Source organism: Neomonachus schauinslandi, chromosome 12 (genome assembly GCF_002201575.2).
Source record: "Neomonachus schauinslandi chromosome 12, ASM220157v2, whole genome shotgun sequence".
Lineage (NCBI taxonomy): Eukaryota > Metazoa > Chordata > Mammalia > Carnivora > Phocidae > Neomonachus > Neomonachus schauinslandi.
The window spans coordinates 16,632,109-16,651,643 of NC_058414.1; the positions used below are offsets into that span (position 1 = coordinate 16,632,109).

The window sequence follows — 19,535 nt, forward strand, 5'->3', positions numbered from 1 at the left end:
GGTGGTTGTGCAGCATTTTGTTCTTGTGAGAACGTGGAAAAATATGCAGCTTCAAAACATTTCCCTGCTCTGTCTGCAGGCTGGGAAGAGACCATACAATCTAGAGAGATGTTTGAGGACTGAGAGGGAGACAAAACAATGTGTGTGGCTGCATTCCTTCAGTTAATATTTTCCAGATTTTCGAATTGCGTGAATACACTATTTTTTAAAAATATTGACATCAGAATCAATCAATATCAAAAATATTGATATCAGAAATGCAAATGACAGTATTATCCTCCTGGACAGAATTATTTTGGGAATATTAAATGATGTAAATAAAGAGATAATTATAGAACCTAAAAATACATTTAAGTGGGTGCTTTTTCTTATCACAAATATACTTGATCACACAGAAAAGAGAGAAAAAAGACTATAAATTAACTATAAGGAAGGTATTTTTTTTTTTAATCAAACGCGTTTAGAACTCCATGCTCTTCCACACTGATTCCTTTGGAAGGCTGTGCACCGTACTCTATGCTGTTGTGCACACACACTAGTTTAATTCACTTCAGAGTTAATTTACAAACACAAAAATTACAGATTTTGACTATAGCTCCCTATTCTTACATGTTACATCAAGTGAAAAAGCCAGTTATCTTTAAAAATATGTTAATTGAAAAAAAAGTATAGAATGTGCCTAAAAAATATGGCAACACAGTGTTTAGTTTAAAATGGATTCATTTAATATTGCCAAATACTTGAATTAAGCAGTTTTAGATAACTGTCTCCTAATACAGTTTTCATGTTGGTAGTATAGACTAATATCTTAACTATGTAACTTTTAATAGTTAACTGAGATACTTAATTCTTGCAGTGGTACATTCACCAACAACAAAATTATCTTAGTAACACTCCCAGACCATGGAACTTTAAAATTATAAAAAAAAATTAAAATTATCATCAACTGCTGGGAGGCATAAAAATAACATCATAAATAAATCACTAAAAACAGGGTATGGAAATTAGGTTTTTAAATTAAAAATTAAATTTCTCTAAGAAATATTTTAAATATATAATCATTGCCAGACTGGTTACCAAAATTTTATACATAAAATGTGGGGGACTAAAACTAATTTTATCATTTTAGGTACAGGTGTATTTACCAAGCTCTCAATCTTGTAGGATCTAGAAGACTTGAAATGTAATGAAGTTAATGTCATTTAAAGAGTTTCATGCATCTTAGTTTTAAATTATTGAAAACATCACACATAATTAAATTCAGTTACATACAGTTTAAAACAAATACCTTGAGGTGTCCTTCATGAATTAGGAAGTACCAATTTGATTTTCCAATTTGAATTTTTACTCTAAGCCCTGAAAGTAATTCTATAGAGAATTTCTTGTTCCTTTTCATTTTATATAGAATTGGCATTCATTCTGTCACTTTGCACTTATTTTCACTCAAACATGCTTCATGTTAACTTATAAGTACTATAGGACTCATACTTTTAGTATTAAAATAAAAAGTTTTATTTATTTAAAAATGTTAAAAACACAATTCCTTTAGGAAAAAAATTCTGAGGTTTTTTGTTTTTGTTTTTAAATCCATAACAGGATTCAGAGCAGTATTTGTCAATGTTTGGTAGGACGACCAGGATGTTTGATCTACCTGGGGTCCTCTTTAAAACTAAATTTTGTTTCCACCCTAGAGATCTACTGAATCAGAATCTCTGAGGATGGGGTCTAGGACTAACTTTTTAAAATGTTCTCAGGGCACTGTTTTTATGCTAATGTGTGAGAGACACTGACTTAAAGTAGAAACCAAAATGTGACCATGGGTGGTTTCACTGTAGATATAAAATGAAGTAAATATTAAAATAATTTAGGAAGTCCAGTCAAATCCCATAATGGTCTATAAGGTAGTCTAAGACTGCTGATGTGCTTGACAAAGCGTTAAATACTCTTTTTTCCTGTCTTGAAGTTATCTTTTCCATCATGTACATTAAATGTTGATGGAAACACATATATGGAGTTCCCAGTTCAAGAGCAATGTCAACCCAGTCCCAGATGCACTTCAGTGGGGTTTCCTCATATCCAGCAAACATGGCCGGGTTTGCTAAGAGTCCTCTTGCAACCATCACACCTATAAATTAAAGCATATCACATTTGTCCACACATTAAGAACTCATGGTTATGAGGTCAAACTTAATGAAACAAACTGAGAATATTGAAAAATGAAGTAATATTACAAGGTTTCACAATAACCACATATTAGTCTAAATTACAAAACAATTTGATATGTCTGTAAACCAATAATGTTTCAATGTACTTATAAGAATTTAAAAAAATTTTTTAAGACTTCTACATTAAACAGTCTCTAGGGATTTTTTTTTTTTTTAGGGTTAATCCAGATTGTCATAAGTTGGGTTTGCTTAGGTTTATTTGCATTCTCCCATACTTATCACAGGCCTTGGTGTGCCAACAATTTAAGCGAGTAATAAAACTGCATAGCAGTATATAGTTCCTTTGGCTCCTATGACCACTCTGTGTTCACTAATTCTCATTTCTATTTTACTAAATGGCTATTTTACTAATAGCCTTCTAACTGGATATGATGGTGGGAGAAAAGTAACTGACTTACCCAAATTAAAACATCTACTGCCTCTAAGTAAAAGAGTTAACATAATTTTAATAAGTTGTTTAGCTTAAATCAGTACAACAGGAAAATATGGCTCCAGTTTAAAGACAAATAATGAAAAATCACATTAACATTACTCTCCTATCCCCACTTTTTTTTTTGCTAATTAAAAATAAAAAAAACTCAAGTACTTATTTCTTACCATCTGTCCCAGTAATATGCCACACATTTTTTGCTTCTTTTAAGTTTCTGATGTCTCCGTTCGCAATTACAGGTATAGACATGTTTTCCTTAATTATTTTAATGGCCTCATAGTGAACGGGCTGATGTCTTTCTTCAGCAGTTCTTCCATGGACTGTAATCCAAGAAACTCCTGTTGCCTCAGCCTTTCGACAAAGATCTACAGTTCTTGTAAGGTCATCATGGATCCTGTAATTTCAAAATTACATCAGTCTACTTGCAGCATACAAATCTTAATGCTAAAATTAATAAGCTAAATAAAATATTTCATCTGATACATTATTCAGTTAGCTTTGCTATATTATCACCACATGCCACTATCAAAAGGTTTTGTTCAGAGATCAGTTCCCATTTAAGACTTCAAATTTAGCGGGATGCCTGGGTGGCTCAGTCAGTTAAGCATCTGCCTTCAGCTCAGGTCATGATCCCAGGGTCCTGGAATCGAGTCCCGCATCGGGCTCCCTGCTCCGTGGGGAGCCTGCTTCTCCCTCTGCCTCTGCCTCTCTCTCTCTCTATCTCTCATGAAAAAATAAAAAAAATCTTTAAAAAAAAAAAAAGACTTCAAATTTAGCTATTTCACTATTGGCAACAATAGGATGACAAATTTTACCTTACTTAGTGCTTCACCCTTTTGGCTTTGATAACTGAAAAAGTCATCCAAGTACTATCATGGAGGAATGGAAAGATAGTATCCTATTATCTGTTGTGTATGCCCCAATCCCCGAGTGGGAAAATATAATACATTATCATGAAATATATTTTTAACCTGTCACCCAAAAACCTATTCCTGGTTTATTTTCTTTTCATTGTGAAATTTTAGTGCAAATATTACTATTTCCTACTCTTGGTACCAGGAATGTTTCTCAGCATCGTCATCATTATTATTTTTCTAAAGTAGACTTCAGGCTCAGTGTGGAGCCTGGCGAAGGACTTGAACTCACGACTCTGAGATCAAGACCTGAGCTGAGATCAAGAGTTGGACGCTTAACCGAGAGAGCCACCCAGGCGCCCTTCTCAGCATTATTAATTAGGCAGTACATGGAAAAAAACAGAGGGCTTCTTTTGAGGGGAGGTTTTTAATAATAAAGGGATGTTTTAATTTCTGTTAAAAAATACAAAAATGAAGTTGTTCTGTTATTTTTATAAATAAAAATTATGGTAGTCATTTACTAAACGTCTTATTTCTACATTTCCATACACTAGCTACCAATTTATTAAGGATGGATACCTTCACACTCTTAGACAAAAGGAATTTTTTTTTAAATTTCCTAAGTAATGGACTATCTTGTCAGTAGATTAAAATATTGTCTTTACCTTATTTTAATAGATACTGAAAATGTGGGATTTTCCACTTGATTTCTTACTTGTTTCACCATATCTCGAACAAGCTCTGGCTGGTTTATTAAGCAAGCTCCATAACCTTCTGCCATTGCCCACCTTTATAAAGCAGACACAACAAATGAATTGTAAATAGATGGACGAGGAGATACAATTTTAAAAGCACCGTAAGTACATCTATTTCTCTATCTTAGTGACCTGGAATGGAATCAGATTTTTATAATTCACAGATCCAACATTTTAAAGTGGATCGATAGGAGATAAGGAAAACATGTTCCCAGATCAAAAAGTACTTAGGAGAAATGGTTTTCATTGGCAAGTGAGAAAATTAAATTAAAATTAATTCAACCAAAACAGACTTAGGTATTTGTAATTAATTTCAATTACTTCAGATTTTTAGAATTCCAAATTTGATGTTTATTGTACATAACAAGATTTTTATTAATCTTAATAGTAGAAAGATATTTTTGGCTTACAGCATTCCAACACCACTGAACAGCTTATTTAACTCTCCTAATGAGTATACAAATATGTCTAATCTGGTTTGGATTATGATGTACTTAAAACCTTGATTTTATTCTTTGGACAAATTTTGTATTATTGACAGATAATCTGACCTGGTGCTAGGAAGGTAGGGATATTAGTATCAAATTAAGCATCCTATCAATACCCAGTTACTCAGACTTAACCAAACAACTGTGGTATAGAAAGAAAAGGTAATTATAAGAAAGTATTCTTATAGAGAAAATTAATTAGGAGAAAACAAGTGGTGATTTCTCAAATCATAGAATCACAGTTTCTTGTCTGACATAGCAGTAAAAATTCACTTTAGGGACTGCTATAAATGCTCTAGTCTTCCCTAGCTACTTATGGGTCAGGTTCAAGGCAGATCACACACAAAAAAATTCTAGTGGTAAGACAAAACACTAATCTATACCTTGTTTTAGACATCAGAAAATACCTTTGCATATCTGTTCCTAAATAATCTTTCCTTATTTTTTTCTTGCTTATTTGGAGCCCAAGTGCTTTAACTCTATTTTCTTTATTTTTTTAATTCTTGGAAAACTAGAGAAATAGTTTATCATATTCACATAGTTTTTTTCTAATTTTTCTGAAAATTCTTCCAACTTCTTTAAGCTTTACCTCTGAGGGCAACCACAGTTAATGTCTATTCCATTCGCATAAGGACAGACAATACGAGCAGCATCAGATAAAAGTCTTGCATCATTAGCAGCAAATTGAACAATCAATGGGCAATCACCTGATAAAACGAATAGCTCAACATTAAAATTCACAGAAACACACACACACACACACACACACACACGATACACCAAACTCGTCATGTTTGTATGGGATAATAACTATTTTCAGCCTAAGAAGTATCTGTTCAAACAACATAGCATTTAACTAATTTTAAATATTTTAAATTAAAAGTAATTTACATTTAGTTCAGATTCAAACAGTATAAAATCTGATAAAATGAACATTACAACACTCTTGACAAACAGATCCCATTTCCAAAGATGAGAATTAGTTTATTGTATTCCAGAACAATTTATGTATACCTGTAAAATTTAAGCAAATGTGAACATTCTATATATATTTCCATGCCTACTGCTTTTTTTCCCCCCTTGATATATCTGGGAGTTGTACTCAGACCTATTTTCTTCTTTTTAGTAGCGTATTCTTCTGTATGGATGGACCACAGAGTGTACTTCTAGACTGTTTTTCATTTGTGGCTTTTGCAAACAACGCTGTGATGAGAATACTGTTAAACACATGCTACTCTGAGTATATTCATAGGGTAAATTCCCAGGAATGTAACTGCTGGATAGGCATCTAACATTTTGATAGACACCACAAAGCTTTCTTTCAGAAGAGTTTACCAATACAGATACACAACAATATGGACGGCAGTTCTTGTTTCCTCACAACTTATTCTACATTGTATATCCAACAATGTGTATTTTTATTTGTGGGTTCTCTCTCCATATTCTTTGGCTATTTTTCTACATGTAATTCTTCTTTTAATTGTTCTTTATTTTCTTATTATTTTTAAAAATTTTATTTATAAAACAAAGAAATGAGTTCTGCTATCGTAAATATATATCTATTTTAAAGATTTTATTTGAGAGAAAGAGAGAGAACGAGCAGGGGGAGGGGCAGAGGGAGAAGCAGACTCCCCGCTGGGCACAGAGCCTTGATACAGGGCTCGATCCCAGGGCCCTGAGATCACCACCTGAGCCCAAGTTAGACGCTTAACCGACTGAGCTATCCAGGTGCCCCTCTATCGTAAATATTACATTCTTTCCAGGTTTTGGTTTGTCTTTGAGTACACGTGTGCTCCTTTCTAACATATAAAAGTTTACATTTTAATATAGAAAATGTGTCAGATACTTCCTAGGTTTTAAGGACATATTTTTCCCATCTTCCTTTGGGTTAGTGTTATAAACTCTGGATAGATGTATTTTAATCTTTCTAAAGTTCTTTTGAGGACTACCTGTATGAGATTCACTAGGTGTTTGCCAAAATGCAGATTTCTGAGCATCATCCCAGTTTCACTGATTCAGAATTTCTTTTTTCTGTTTATTTTTATTTTTTTATTCAGAATTTCTATGGCAATCCACTGATTTATAGGACTAACATGGGGTAGGAGAATTTGCTTTTCCCCAAGGATATAGGATGTTTTTCCCTTTATAACTCAAAGAGTTAGTTTCAATTTAATAACCATTTATTAGTTTAATATATTTTCAACACAGGGCTAGAAGCTAAGGATACAAATCCATAAAAGATAATTCCAGACTTCAAGGAGCCCATAGTCTAGAGAATGGGAGACAGGCATACAAAGAGGATATTATAATACAGTAGAATTAAGTCCAATAAAAAGCCTGTGAGAGAGGATAATAGTGGAGGGGGATCTGGCAAACTCCCTGAACACAAACTTTGAGAGCTGGATTAAGAAGCATGCAGTGTCGTTTGCCAGAGAGATATGGATCTGGGGGACGGGCATAGCTGAGGAAAGGATATTCTAGGTAGAGAAGTATGAGAGGATGGGGCACTTTCAGGAACTTAAATAAGTTAGTATTATTAAAGAATAAAGTTGGTGGAGGGTGCCTGGGTAGCTCAGTTGGTTAGGCCTCTGACTCTTGGTTTCCACTCAGGTCATCTCATGGGTCGCGGGATGGAGCCCCATGACAGGTTCTGTGCTCAGTGGGGAGTCTGCTTGAAAGACTTCTTTCCCTCTGCCCCTCTCCCACTAGCATGTGCACATACACTTTCTCTCTCAAAATAAATAAATAAATCTTAAAAAAAAAAAAAAAAAAGAATAAGGTTGGTGGGCTGTGGAGAAAAACTAATGGAAGATAAAGCTGCATAAGATATATTCAGAGGCTGGATCATGAGGAACATTATAGATTATTCACAGGTATTGGGATTTTATTTTAAGTAATCTCTTCACCTAACATGGGGCTCGAACTCACCACCCTGAAGTCAAGTGTCACATGCTTTACTGACTGAGCCAGCCAAGTACCCTGACACGTACTGGAATTTTACTCATTAGGCCACTGGTTTTCAATCTTTAGCAAACTCAGAATCACCTGGAGGGCTTTTTAAAACAGACTGCTGGACCACATACCCAAAGTTTCTGATTTAGTGGGCCTGGAGCAGAGCTGAGAAATTTCCATTTTGAACAAGTTTCCAGATGATGCTGATGCTGCTGGCCTGGGGTTTCAGCCCTTGAGAACCACTGCTTTAGGCCATGAGAGGTCCAAGAAGGATTTTAAGCAGGGAAGAGATGTGATCAAATTTACATTTTACAAAGGTTCCTTTGGGCTATTTGTAGGATGGTTTGGAATGGGGCAAGACTGGAGGCAGTGAGATAGGAACCTAATAGCTCAGGTGAGAGGATGGGGCCCTAAGGAAGGCTAACCTCATGCTTAGATATATCATCCTTAGTTTACAGGGCACAGAATAAAAGCATACTTAAAAAACTTACTAAAAACATAAAAAAAACTAAAAGATTTAAAAATAAAATATCTGAATTGTGCTGTTTCTGATTAGACAAGATTTTTTTTTTTTTTTTTTTTGGTTTTACAAAGTCAGCAAACTCTGGGTTTCACATACCTTGGTTTGTCGTAAATTCACTGTCTCGGGCTTTTATAGATCTGACAAAATCAGCAGCAACTATCATTGGTGTATAGCACAGATCACAACTGTATTTTCTTACTAATGTTCTAAAAGCCAACCTGCAAGCATATAAAACTTTAATTAGGCATTTAAAAAACACCACAATCATATATACTTCCAAGTTTAATTTAATTATTAAATATTTATTAGAGGAAAGTTCTACCTTTGAGAGGCTAGAGGAGATGTACTTTTTCCTATTATGGCTGTGAAAAAAAGAAAAAAACAAGCCCAGATTGGAGTCATTTGCCCCTCCAGACCACAAACCAAGACTTAATTACAGTTTCAACCTATCCCAGGAATGTGACCTTTTAAAAGTCAATCTGAAATTTCTTGAACAGCAATAGTATAGTAATCTGCAGGATAAAAAAAAATCCCTGTTGTTCCCATCCCCACCAAAAGATATCCTGGCCTGAACCAATCTTTTCTTTTCTTTTGCTAATAACTACTTGTTCCACCCTCCTTCCTGTAAAAACCTCCCATTTTATAGAACTCCATGGTGCATCTCTCTACCTGCTAGGTGGGATGCTGTGCGATTCATGAATTGCTTAATAAAGCCAGTTGAGATCTTCACATTTACTCAGCTGAGTTTTTTCTTTAACACTGCTCGGTATATTATATATAAAACAAACATAAGAAAACTCTGAAAGGGGGAGAGAAGAGAACAGAAAGGCTAGTGACCTTGGGACCTGAGGAACAACAGTGGTGAGTTCCCTGGGTTTCTTTTTTGCCTCAAATATCCCAGATTTGGACCTGAAGAAGCTGGAACTCAGAAATACCAATGAGTGCAGACAAAAAGAGCCCCAACAAAAGTCAGCTCTCTCACCAAAGGACTAGGAAAGGGGAAGCCTAGCAAGACAGAACAATTTTAAATAGTGGCTCTACTCCAGCCAAACACCAGAGATAAAACTGTGGCCCCACCTCCAGAAGCAAAGGTTGAGTGGGGAGCTTAGATTTGTACTTTTCCAGGGCCAAAACAAAGTTCTCTAATACCTCTTCATAGTGATGTCAGAGAAAGCCAGGTAGGAGCTGGGACTTTAACACTTTCTCCCTTCCCAAAATAAAAAAAATTAAAAAACAAAAACAAAAACAAAAAAAACCTTTCTCCCTTCCCACTGTTAAGTAGTATCAGAGGATGCTTAGTGAATGGCCAGGACTCTCAATAGAGCCCAGCAGGTACCAGGCCATCCCCTCCATGGCTTACCCCCAGCTCAGCAGTAATGAGGAGCCCCCTGTCCCAGAGTGTCAAAGAAGACGAAATAGGAAATCTGGACTTTTTCTTTCACCTCAGAGTGATGAGGTAGTGCTTTCTCATTCCTTTCCTGCTATAGTGATGGCAGGAAAAAAAAAAGTTAAAACAGAAGGTTTGATATTTAGAATCAATCAATATAGTCCACTTTATTAAAAGGCTAAAAGAAAAATCACATAATTGTATCAATCAATGTAGAAAAAGCATTTGACAAAATAATATTCATGATAAAAAGAAAAAACCCTCAAGAAAACAGGAATAGGTAGGAACTTTCTCCACCTGATAAAAAGCATCCACAAAAAACTCCTACAGCTAACATACTTAAAGGTGAAAAATGGAACATATTTCTCCTAGATCAAGAAAAAGGCAGGGGCACCTGGGTGGCTCAGATGGTTAAGCGTCTGCCTTCCGCTCAGGTCATGATCCCAGGGTCCTGGGATCGAGCCCCACATCGGGCTCCTGGCTCAGCGAGGAGCCTGCTTCTCCCTCTCCCTCTGCCTCTCTCCCTGCTCATGCTTTCTCTCTGTATCTCTGTGTCTCAAATGAATAAATAAAATTAAAAAAAAAAAAAAGAACAAGGCAAAGATGCTTGTTCTCATCATTCTTATTTAACACAGTGCTGGAACTTCTACTCAGTGTATGAAAAGGAAATAAAAGGCATATGATGGAAAGGAAAAAATAAAACTGTCCCTATATGTAGATGAGATGATTGTCTACATAAATAATCCCAAGGAATTTATTTTAAAAAACCTCCAATAAGGAAGTTCAGTAAGTTTATAGGATACAAAATCAACATAAAAATCAATTTTATTTCTATATACCAACAGTGAATACATGGACACTGAAGTTAATAGTATAAAGCCATTTACAATTGCTACAAAAAAAGAAATAATCAAGTGTCTTACAAAACATGTATAGCACTTAATATGCTGAAAACTACACACAACGATGAAAAAAATAAAAGATCTAAATAAATGGGAAAGATACTATGTTCATGAGTTGGGAGACTCAACATAGAAAGGAATTCAATTCTCAAATTGATACACATATTTAATATAATTCTTCTGAAAATTCCAGCAAGATAATTTATAAGAAATTATTGAGAAAGGCAAAGGAACTAGAATAGCTAAAACAATACTGAGAAAGAAAAGTAAGTGGGAAGAATTAATCTACCCAACTTAAAACTTATTATATAGCTATAGTAATCAAGATTGTGTAGTACTAGCAGGGATATAGACTCATAGATCAATAGAACTGAATAGGGGGAAAAAAAAAAAGATCAGAACAGGGAATGTAGATAAAGAGCCACATAAACATGCCCAAATGATTTTTGACAAAGATGCAAAAGAAATTCAATACTGGAAAGATAGCCTTTCAACAAATGGCGGAGTAATTAGACATCCACAGGCAAAATAAAACAAAACAAAAAATACCCCTTCAACCTAAGCCTCACATTTATACAAAAATTAACTCAAAATTGATTTAAATGTAAAACAAAAAAACAAGACTTTTTGAAAAAAAAGTAGAGGAAAAACTTTAGGACTAAGAGCTACACAAAGTTCTCTTACACTTTACATCAAAAGCACAATTTACAAAAGGAAAAACTGACTAGGGCGCCTGGGTGGCTCAGTTGGTTAAGCGACTGCCTTCGGCTCAGGTCATGATCCCGGAGTCCTGGGATCGAGTCCCGCATCGGGCTCCCTGCTCAGCAGGGAGTCTGCTTCTCCCTCTGACCCTCCTCCCTCTCATGCTCTCTGTCTCTCATTCTCTCTCTCGCAAATAAATAAATAAAATCTTTAAAAAAAAAAAAAAAAAAAAAAACAAAAGGAAAAACTGGTAAATTAGATTTTATCATTAAATAAAAAGCTTTTGCTCTGTTAAGAGGATGAAAAGATAAGCTACATTCTGGGAGAACATATTTGCAAATCACATATCTGACAAAGGAATAGTATCCAGAATATATAGAGAACTCTCAAAACTCAGTAGTAAGGAAAAACTCAACAACAAAAATCTGATTAAAAAATGGGCAAAGGGCTTGAGTAGACATCTCTTCAAAGATATACCCATGGCCAATAAGCACATGAAAAGATGCTAAGCATCATTAGGGACATACAAAACCACAATGAGGTATCACTTTACATCCATTAGGATGCTATAGTAAGGGATGCCTGGGTGGCTCAGTCGTTAAGTGTCTGCCTTTGGCTCAGGTCATGATCCCAGGGTCCGGGGATCCAGCCCCGCATCGGGCTCCCTGCTCCATGGGAAGTCTGCTTCTCCCTCTCCCACTCCCCCTGCTTGTGTTCCCTCTCTCGCTGTGTCTCTCTGTCAAATAAATAAATAAAATCTTAAAAAAAAAAAAAAGGATGCTATAGTAAAAGCAAATAAACAATACAATAAGTATTGGTGAGGATGGTGAGGAATTGGAACTCTCGTACACTGCTGGTGGGAATGAAAAAAGGGAAAACAATATGGCGGTTCCTCAAAAAACTAAAAATAGAATTGCCATATGATCCAGCACTTATTCTGGGCATATATCCAAAAGAACTGGAAGACGTATTTATACATCCATGTTCATAGCAGTATTATTTGCAATAGCCAAAAGACGGAAGCAACCCAAGTGTCCATAAATGAATAAACAAAATATAGTACATACATACAAATGGAATATCATTCAGCCTTTAAAAAAGAAGGAGGTTCTGATACATGCTATGACATGGGTGAACCTTGAGGATATTATGCTCAGTGAAATAAGCCGGTCTCAAAAAAAACCAACTATTATATAGTTCCACTTATATGAGGCACCTACAGTAGCCAAGTTCAAAGAGTGAAAAAGTAGAATGATGATTACCAGGGGGTGGGGTGGGGAGTGGAATGGGGAGCTATTGTTTAATACGTGTAGAGTTTCAGTTTTGTAAAACAAAGAGCTTTAGAGATTGGATGTATAACAATGTGAATGCATTTAACACCACTGAACTGTACACTGACAAATGCCTAAGTTGTATCTTACCACAACTGAAAAATTTTTAAAAACCAACTCAATAGTAAAAAAGCAATCTAATTAGAATATTGGCAAGAGACATAAAGAAACATTTCTTCAACAATATACAGGATAAATAAATACACGAAAACATTTTCAACATCACTAGCTATAAAGGAAATGGATATTAAAATCAATGAGAGATCACTACACACCTATCAGATGGCTAAAATAAGAAACACGGTATTATCAAAAGTTGGTGAGGATGAGGAGAAAATAGATCCCTCATACTCTGTTGGTGGAAGTGTGAAACACTACAGACACTCCGGAAAATTTGGCAGTTTCTTAAAAACTAAACATACAGTTACCACATGACCTAGCAATTGCAGTCCCGGGGATTCGTCCCAGACATATGAAGACTTACAAACAAAAACCTGTGCATGAATGTTTACAATTACTTAATATCTTTTATTTAATATCCTCTGTATCTTTATAGGTGGGGGTTACAAACACTATCTTTTTTTATAGATATAGAAAGTGAAGTTTGAAGGGGTTGTTTACTCAAGGCGACACACGATAGGAAAACAGTAACACCAGCACACAAGCCTAGATCATGACCCCAAAGCTAGGTGTTTGATGATCCCATATGGTGGTCAGAGCATAAAAAGGAAATCACATCTTAGCTCATTAACCATTTACTAATACTTACTTTGAATATCGAACCATTGGGGCACAGACTTTTACCAGCTGCCCAGAATGAAGCATTTCTATTGGATCTTTTTTTCTTTCTTGACATATTGTGGTTCGTATGCAGTCACTCTTCATGAATACAGATTTGTTTCAAATCTGACAGAGACAGTTTGCATAGAGAAAAATTACTTTCATTAGATGAATTCCCATCATTCTAACAATTTCAATTGCCAAGAACGTGTATGTGTATATGTATATATATATATATTTTTTTGGGGGGGGGGGTCAGGCTTGTGGGCTCAGGAATCTTTTTAGCTTCTTTTCACAGTATCAAATAGGATACTACAGAATCTTGTCTCTATAAGTCACTGACAGTTTTTAGTACACTGTGAAATCATCACGTTTATATATTCAGTACAAATTACGCTTGTTCGTGTCAAACACTAACAGTTTCAAATTCTATATTTAACTCACTAAAGTAACATTTTCTGCTCAAATTAATAAATGCTCAAGATGTGGAAAACTACAAGTTTTTTTTTCTTAGAATAACATGGTTTTTCATGTTATGTTTAAAATTTTCCATGTTACTGTTTGGTATTGATAAACCAGAAACTTTGATTTGAGTAATTTCATATATAAGACTGCATATGTCTGGCACTTTGAAATACCTTGTTTTATGCAGGAAAGCTAAATGGCATTAATTGAACAACTTTAAGTAGTTAGCATTTCAAGAGATTTACTGGTCTTATTTCATGTTTATTCTTATTTGCAATTTCTATTCTTTTTATCTGAATCAGAAGGCAAACACTTTTATTTAAAAAAATTTAAATGTGGTATCATCTAGCAAAAATTTCAATTATAATCATATAATTGCATAGTAAATCACTTTTATACCCAAAGAGGTACAAGTGATTAAATTATAGTTCGTGTTTTTAAATTTGCTATACCTAAAATCCTGTCATTTCATAGTGTTGGCTGTTTTCCATATTCCAGTGTTTGGCTTTAGTAACTTAGCAACAGTTATGGCCAAACTTTAGGAAGGTCTAATTGCTCAACATGCAATTTTTTGTTTAGCTAATCCAGAAAGTACTATAATAATTTCAATTTCTTTAGGTATAATGTACAGTTGAAATAAGCTAGTTTTACTGACCAATGCTCAGTCTTTTACCTCTTTTTTATTTTTATTTATTTTTAAAGATTTTATTTATTTATTTGAGAGAGAGAGGGAGGGAACAGGGGGAGGAGCAGAGGGAGAGGGATGGGCAGACTCCTTGCTGAGCACAGAGCCAGATGCTGGGCTGAGATCATGACCTGAGCTGAAATCAAGAGTGGGATGCTTAACTTACTGAGCCACACAGGCGCCCCTTACCTCTTTTTTTAAAGTAAAAATTTCTGATTAGAACATGTAAGCCCACATACATAGGTAAAATATAAGCAAGAGAAAGGTAGTTCCTTTTCACGAGTCAAGCCTGTTCCTTCTCTCTTGCATTTTGTGTCCTGATCATGCCACCTCTACACACTCAAGTCAGAAACCTGGGGTTTGTCTTCCACTTCTCCATCTCGCACAAGTGTGTCAACCAACTAGTACCTTTAATTAAATCTTGAGCAAATCTTCATTGCCTTAGTCTATGTACTCATAATCTCCCATTTTGATGACTCTGACAGTTTTCTCTGAATCCCAGATAGAGTTGATCTAACTTACCCACTACACCCTAGGCTCTCCTGTTATCATGTGCACTTGTAATTACTTTTACAGAGTATAATAATAACACGTTCATTTCTTCTTGAGCTTTTGAGGGTATGGACATGTATTTAATCATTCAACAAATATTAAGTTCTTGTTGGGAATACAGATGGAAATACATTTCTCCTGTCTTTAAAAATCTATTAGACATACACAAAATGGTAGTTCTAATACATACACTGACACACAATTTAACTGTTGTGGAAATAATTGTCTAGAGAAATGAGGGAAATCATCAACAGTGGAGGAGGGAAAGCTTGAGCTGACATGTGGGAGATGGGGAACTGTCCTGTTACAGGGAGCAACATATATAAAACCAAAGAGGCTTGAAAATGTTTGATGAAATAAACCTGAAAAATGAACCATTAATAGTCCCGTGTTATTTGAGATTAGGAGTGAGAAGGCCTAGATAATCATGGACCTTATATTCCATGTTAGTAATTTTTAGATTTTATACTATAGAACTTTGATTCTTAACCATTTTTCCACCTTTGTGGGTGATTTTTCATATGCACCCAACATGTTAATACGTGCATATGACATACTTTCATACATAGCAGATTTATGTACAGGCTGTATGTCTCTCCTTGTATATTTATAAATGAAACATTTTAGCAGGAAAATGACATGATTAGATTTCTGATTTAGAAACATTTCACTGAAGGGGGTAGGGCTTTTGGCAAAATATCAAAGGAGTCTATTGTAGTAAACCAGTCCAATGCATGAGTATCTGACCTGGGTCGCTAGGAAAAAGAACACACTTAAGACCTATTTAGAAATAAAAATAAAAGTAAACTGGCAAGATATTCAGGAAGTGGAAATCATTTCAGGACAGTGCATGTTTTATAGTATGAGAGAATTCTAGGATGATGTATATACTTTGGCTTTAGAGGCTAGGTGGATGGTAGTTCCAATCAATGAGATAGAAAATGAGGAGGAATAGGTTTTAGCAGGGAAACATGAGTTCATATTTGGGCACATTGAACTTGAGGTGCTCTTGGGATTTCCAGATGGTGATGCCTCACAACTGCTTATAGAGATATGGTACTCAGGAAAAAGCTAGACATACAGACTGAGAGTCTTTAGCCTTTAGGTAATAAGTTGAAACTAAACACATGGACGAAGTACTTAAGGATGCCATATTTTGCAAGAAATCCTTAGAAGCACCAACATTTAAGTAAAAGACAAAGAATAATGCAAAGGAAACTGAGAGATGAATTCTGGAGCTGAGAAGAATAAACCCGAAGAGTGATATTCAAAAACTGAAAAGAGGGGAGAATATCAAGGAGGGAGGGGATAAGCAACTTAAACATCACAGAAAAGTTAAGTAAGAAAAAGACTAAAAAGCATCTAATAGCAACTAGGTTGTTAGTAACTTTAGCAAGAATAATTTCATTCTTATTCATTCTTGTAGTTCCAGTACATGGCACAAAGGCCTCCCTCAATATGTATTTGCTTAATGAATAAATCAGTTTTCAATCTTGGTTGTAAATTAGAATAATCTGGGGAGTTTTTAAGAATCAGGATGCTCAAACCATACCCCAGACCAATTAAATGTGAATCTCTGGGCTTAGGATGCAGGTATCAGTGGTTTGTTAAAGCTCTCCAGGTGATTTCAATGTGTAGTTAAGCTTAATAAAGAAATCCATAAACTGCAAAGCACCTGGTACAATTGTTTGTTTACATGGGTTTTTACCTTACTTATGAGCTCCTTTGGAACAAGACAGGAAATGAGTCTCATTTGTAAACTGGTGCTGATGTGTATGGTTGGGCTCAAATCTCTTCACTAAATGAACGAATATTATGCAACTTTTCTACAATCTTCCAATGTAAAGCCAAGAAAAAAAGAACCCGTAATTCAAAGATGATACTTATTCATCAACCTTAAAGAATTACTAAAAATTTTGTGTATTATAGATAATGAAATCTAATGTGAGTCTGAGCACGCTGCCCTGAACAATTCCTGTGACTCATTCAGAACAATTCTAGTCAGATCGTGATTGAGACCAAAAACACTAGGGAAAAACCTGAGACAAAGTCAAGAGAAAGCATAAGGCAGTGTATCAAAAGACATGCTTACCTGAGTGGTTATGTGTATTAAATGCACAGAGTACTATTCTAGCACCTTGTTGAAATACTGTTAGCAGAATCGAGACAACCGTGTAGCTCCGGAATCGGGAAAAACTGGTTCTCCGTGTACAGGGTGTGTTTTATTACAGATTCTCTTTATGTAGGAATGCCTAACCTTCTTGCACAAGAGTAGTTAACCTGTTAAATCATCAGTATTCATCTTGGGAGAAATCTAAGTGAATAATGCACTTGTATTAGCGGAGGAGATAACGGGAACTAACTTGATCTGACAGCTTCAATACTGTTAGTTGAGATATGGAAAATCCATCAGTTTGTAATAGGAAAAAGTTTGGCATCACTCCTAGCACGTGGCTGAAAAAGAGAGGAAGAGGCAGAAAAAGCTTAAGGTCAAGAGAGGGCAGAAACTGAATTCACTTGTCTTTTCCTGGTTCAGTCTTCCTTCTTCACCAACCTTCGGCTTTCCCTAACTCTGCCCTTAGTGTTCATTCCGGCAACTTCCTTCCCAAGCTTTCCCCGCCAGCCTTTACCCCAGGACTGTTAGCCAAGGCCTGTGACACATAAGGCTGGGGAGTTACTAACTTCCCCCAGCTGTGTATGTGGAGTGCAAGCGAGGATCCCAGAAACCTCCGCTTTCCTGTCCAGCCTCCACCGAGAGGCCCCTGTTCTCAGGTTAAATACTTGCACAGAGATAAGCGCTACGGCCAGGCTCCCGCGCCCACCTTCTCTTCAGCCGGGGGAACGACGTCAGCCCCAGTGGCGCGACAGGAGACTGCGCAGGGCGCCAACGCCGCGGCCTCGGCTTCCCCCGCGCGCCGGGCTCTGGGCGCCCGCCAGCTCCGAGAGACACGCTGCTCTCAGCCGGGATTCGTCCAGCTGCGGCCGCTTAGCTGATTCCCCAGGCCGGCCGGGAGCCGCGGGCTGGGCGGAGCGGGCGGCGCCGGCATTGTGCGTCACCACCTGGGAGGGGCGAACCGACCGCTGACGCCATCACCCCGGCACCTGCCAACATGGAAGGTGGTGACGGCGGCGTCGCTGTAGCTGGACAAGGGGCTCTGGGTTCTGGGGCGGCGACAGCGGCAGTCTGGGAGCTTCTGCAGGACGGTAAGGAGTCTGGGTCTGGCTGGGTGGTGGGCCTGGGGGGACTGTCCTGCTCCGCGCCTGGACCCGGGTGGTGGACTCAACCCGTCGCTTTGCAGAAAGTTTTCCGGTCTCGACGTGACCACTCCCCCCAGCCCAGCCAACCTGTTTCTCCAGAGACTAGCAGCCCCCTTCCCTTCCGGGTGTCCAGGGGACACCTGATTTCTGGTTGCTACTCATTTCTCTCTCTCTTTTTTTTTCTTTTAAAGATTTTATTTATTTATTTGACAGAGAGAGACAGCGAGAGAGGGAACACAAGCAGGGGGAGTAGGAGAGGGAGAAGCAGCCCTCCCTGCGGAGCAGGGAGCCCGATGCGGGGCTCGATCCCAGGGTCCCGACCACGACCTGAGCCGAAGGCAGACGCTTAACGACTGAGCCACCCAGGCGCCCCATCTGGTTGCTACTCATTTCAACTCTACCCTTCCTGCGCCTGAGGTTTCTCTGAAGTCCTGGGACTGCCGCACTCCGGTGACCTAGGTTGACAGCCACTGGCTGCTGCCGCAATTTTTGATGAAAGGAGGAAGCGTTGCATCCCATGAAAAGTGAAAGACCTAGAACAGATAGATGACAGCTCTTAATGTTATCATTTTTAAGTGGAGTTGGAAGCATCCCTCTATTAACAAATTCTTGGATTACACAGGTGGCCCACTCACAGCCTGGTTTGTTTTTTACAAGGCGTTTATCCACAACCATGCATTGAATATAGGAGTTTATTGATAGTTTTGGACAGAGGAAAACTCTAGGAAATAAGTTAAACATCGTACAATTTGAGAAGTACATTAAATTCTATTAATTCAGTTAACACGCTGCAAATCTCTTATCCTTCAGAATAAAGTTCAAATTTCTTCTCATCTGTTCTTAATTTTCCTCCCTAATTGCCATCACGTTCTACCTGGTATTGAAATAATTTGTGTACCTAACTTTTTCTGCTGCATTGTAGAACCCCTTTTTATATTCCACAGTTAATAACGGTACCTTTCATATGGTGGGTGCAGAATAAAAATTTTTTAATGAACATCACAGTAAGCATATGCACACATTTGTAGACCAAAGTAGGTTATAAACAAAATAACAAAATTCTAGATTATTGTTTTTCTCTGAGTGTTGTGTATTATTGCCCTTAATTCCTTACCTTCTCCTGATAATGTATATACTTTTGTCAAAACTTTCTGATGAGGTGGTTTTCTGAACTAGATTGTGTTAGATTCTCTAGGTTAGGATCTCTGTCCAATGCATCTCTGTAACTTAATTTAAATTCCATTTA

General features: G+C 36.9%; 2 protein-coding genes across 3 annotated transcripts in view; one reads left to right on the forward strand and one right to left on the reverse strand.

Moving 5' to 3' along the window:
* Positions 1-18,051, reverse strand: part of DUS4L (dihydrouridine synthase 4 like) — a 66,938-nt gene extending 48,887 nt beyond the window's left edge. Inside the window, exons 1-7 of one of the 2 annotated variants that reach the window (XM_044920144.1) lie at positions 17,854-18,051; positions 13,319-13,455; positions 8,324-8,445; positions 5,342-5,459; positions 4,175-4,297; positions 2,823-3,049; positions 1,944-1,952 (exon numbers count right to left, since the gene is read on the reverse strand). In XM_044920144.1, the coding sequence (XP_044776079.1) occupies positions 1,944-1,952; positions 2,823-3,049; positions 4,175-4,297; positions 5,342-5,459; positions 8,324-8,445; positions 13,319-13,434 (715 nt within the window). In that variant the 5' untranslated portion in view covers positions 13,435-13,455; positions 17,854-18,051. Of the gene's footprint in view, positions 1-1,429; positions 2,126-2,822; positions 3,050-4,174; positions 4,298-5,341; positions 5,460-8,323; positions 8,446-13,318; positions 13,456-17,853 lie in introns of those variants that run through there. The other variant, XM_021682938.1, reaches the window with a different exon arrangement.
* Positions 18,052-18,123: 72 nt separating this feature from the next.
* COG5 (component of oligomeric golgi complex 5) overlaps positions 18,124-19,535 on the forward strand; it is a 305,665-nt gene continuing 304,253 nt past the window's right edge. Inside the window, 1 exon segment of the mRNA XM_021682942.2 lies at positions 18,124-18,235. Within this exon segment, the coding sequence (XP_021538617.2) occupies positions 18,142-18,235 (94 nt within the window). The 5' untranslated portion in view covers positions 18,124-18,141.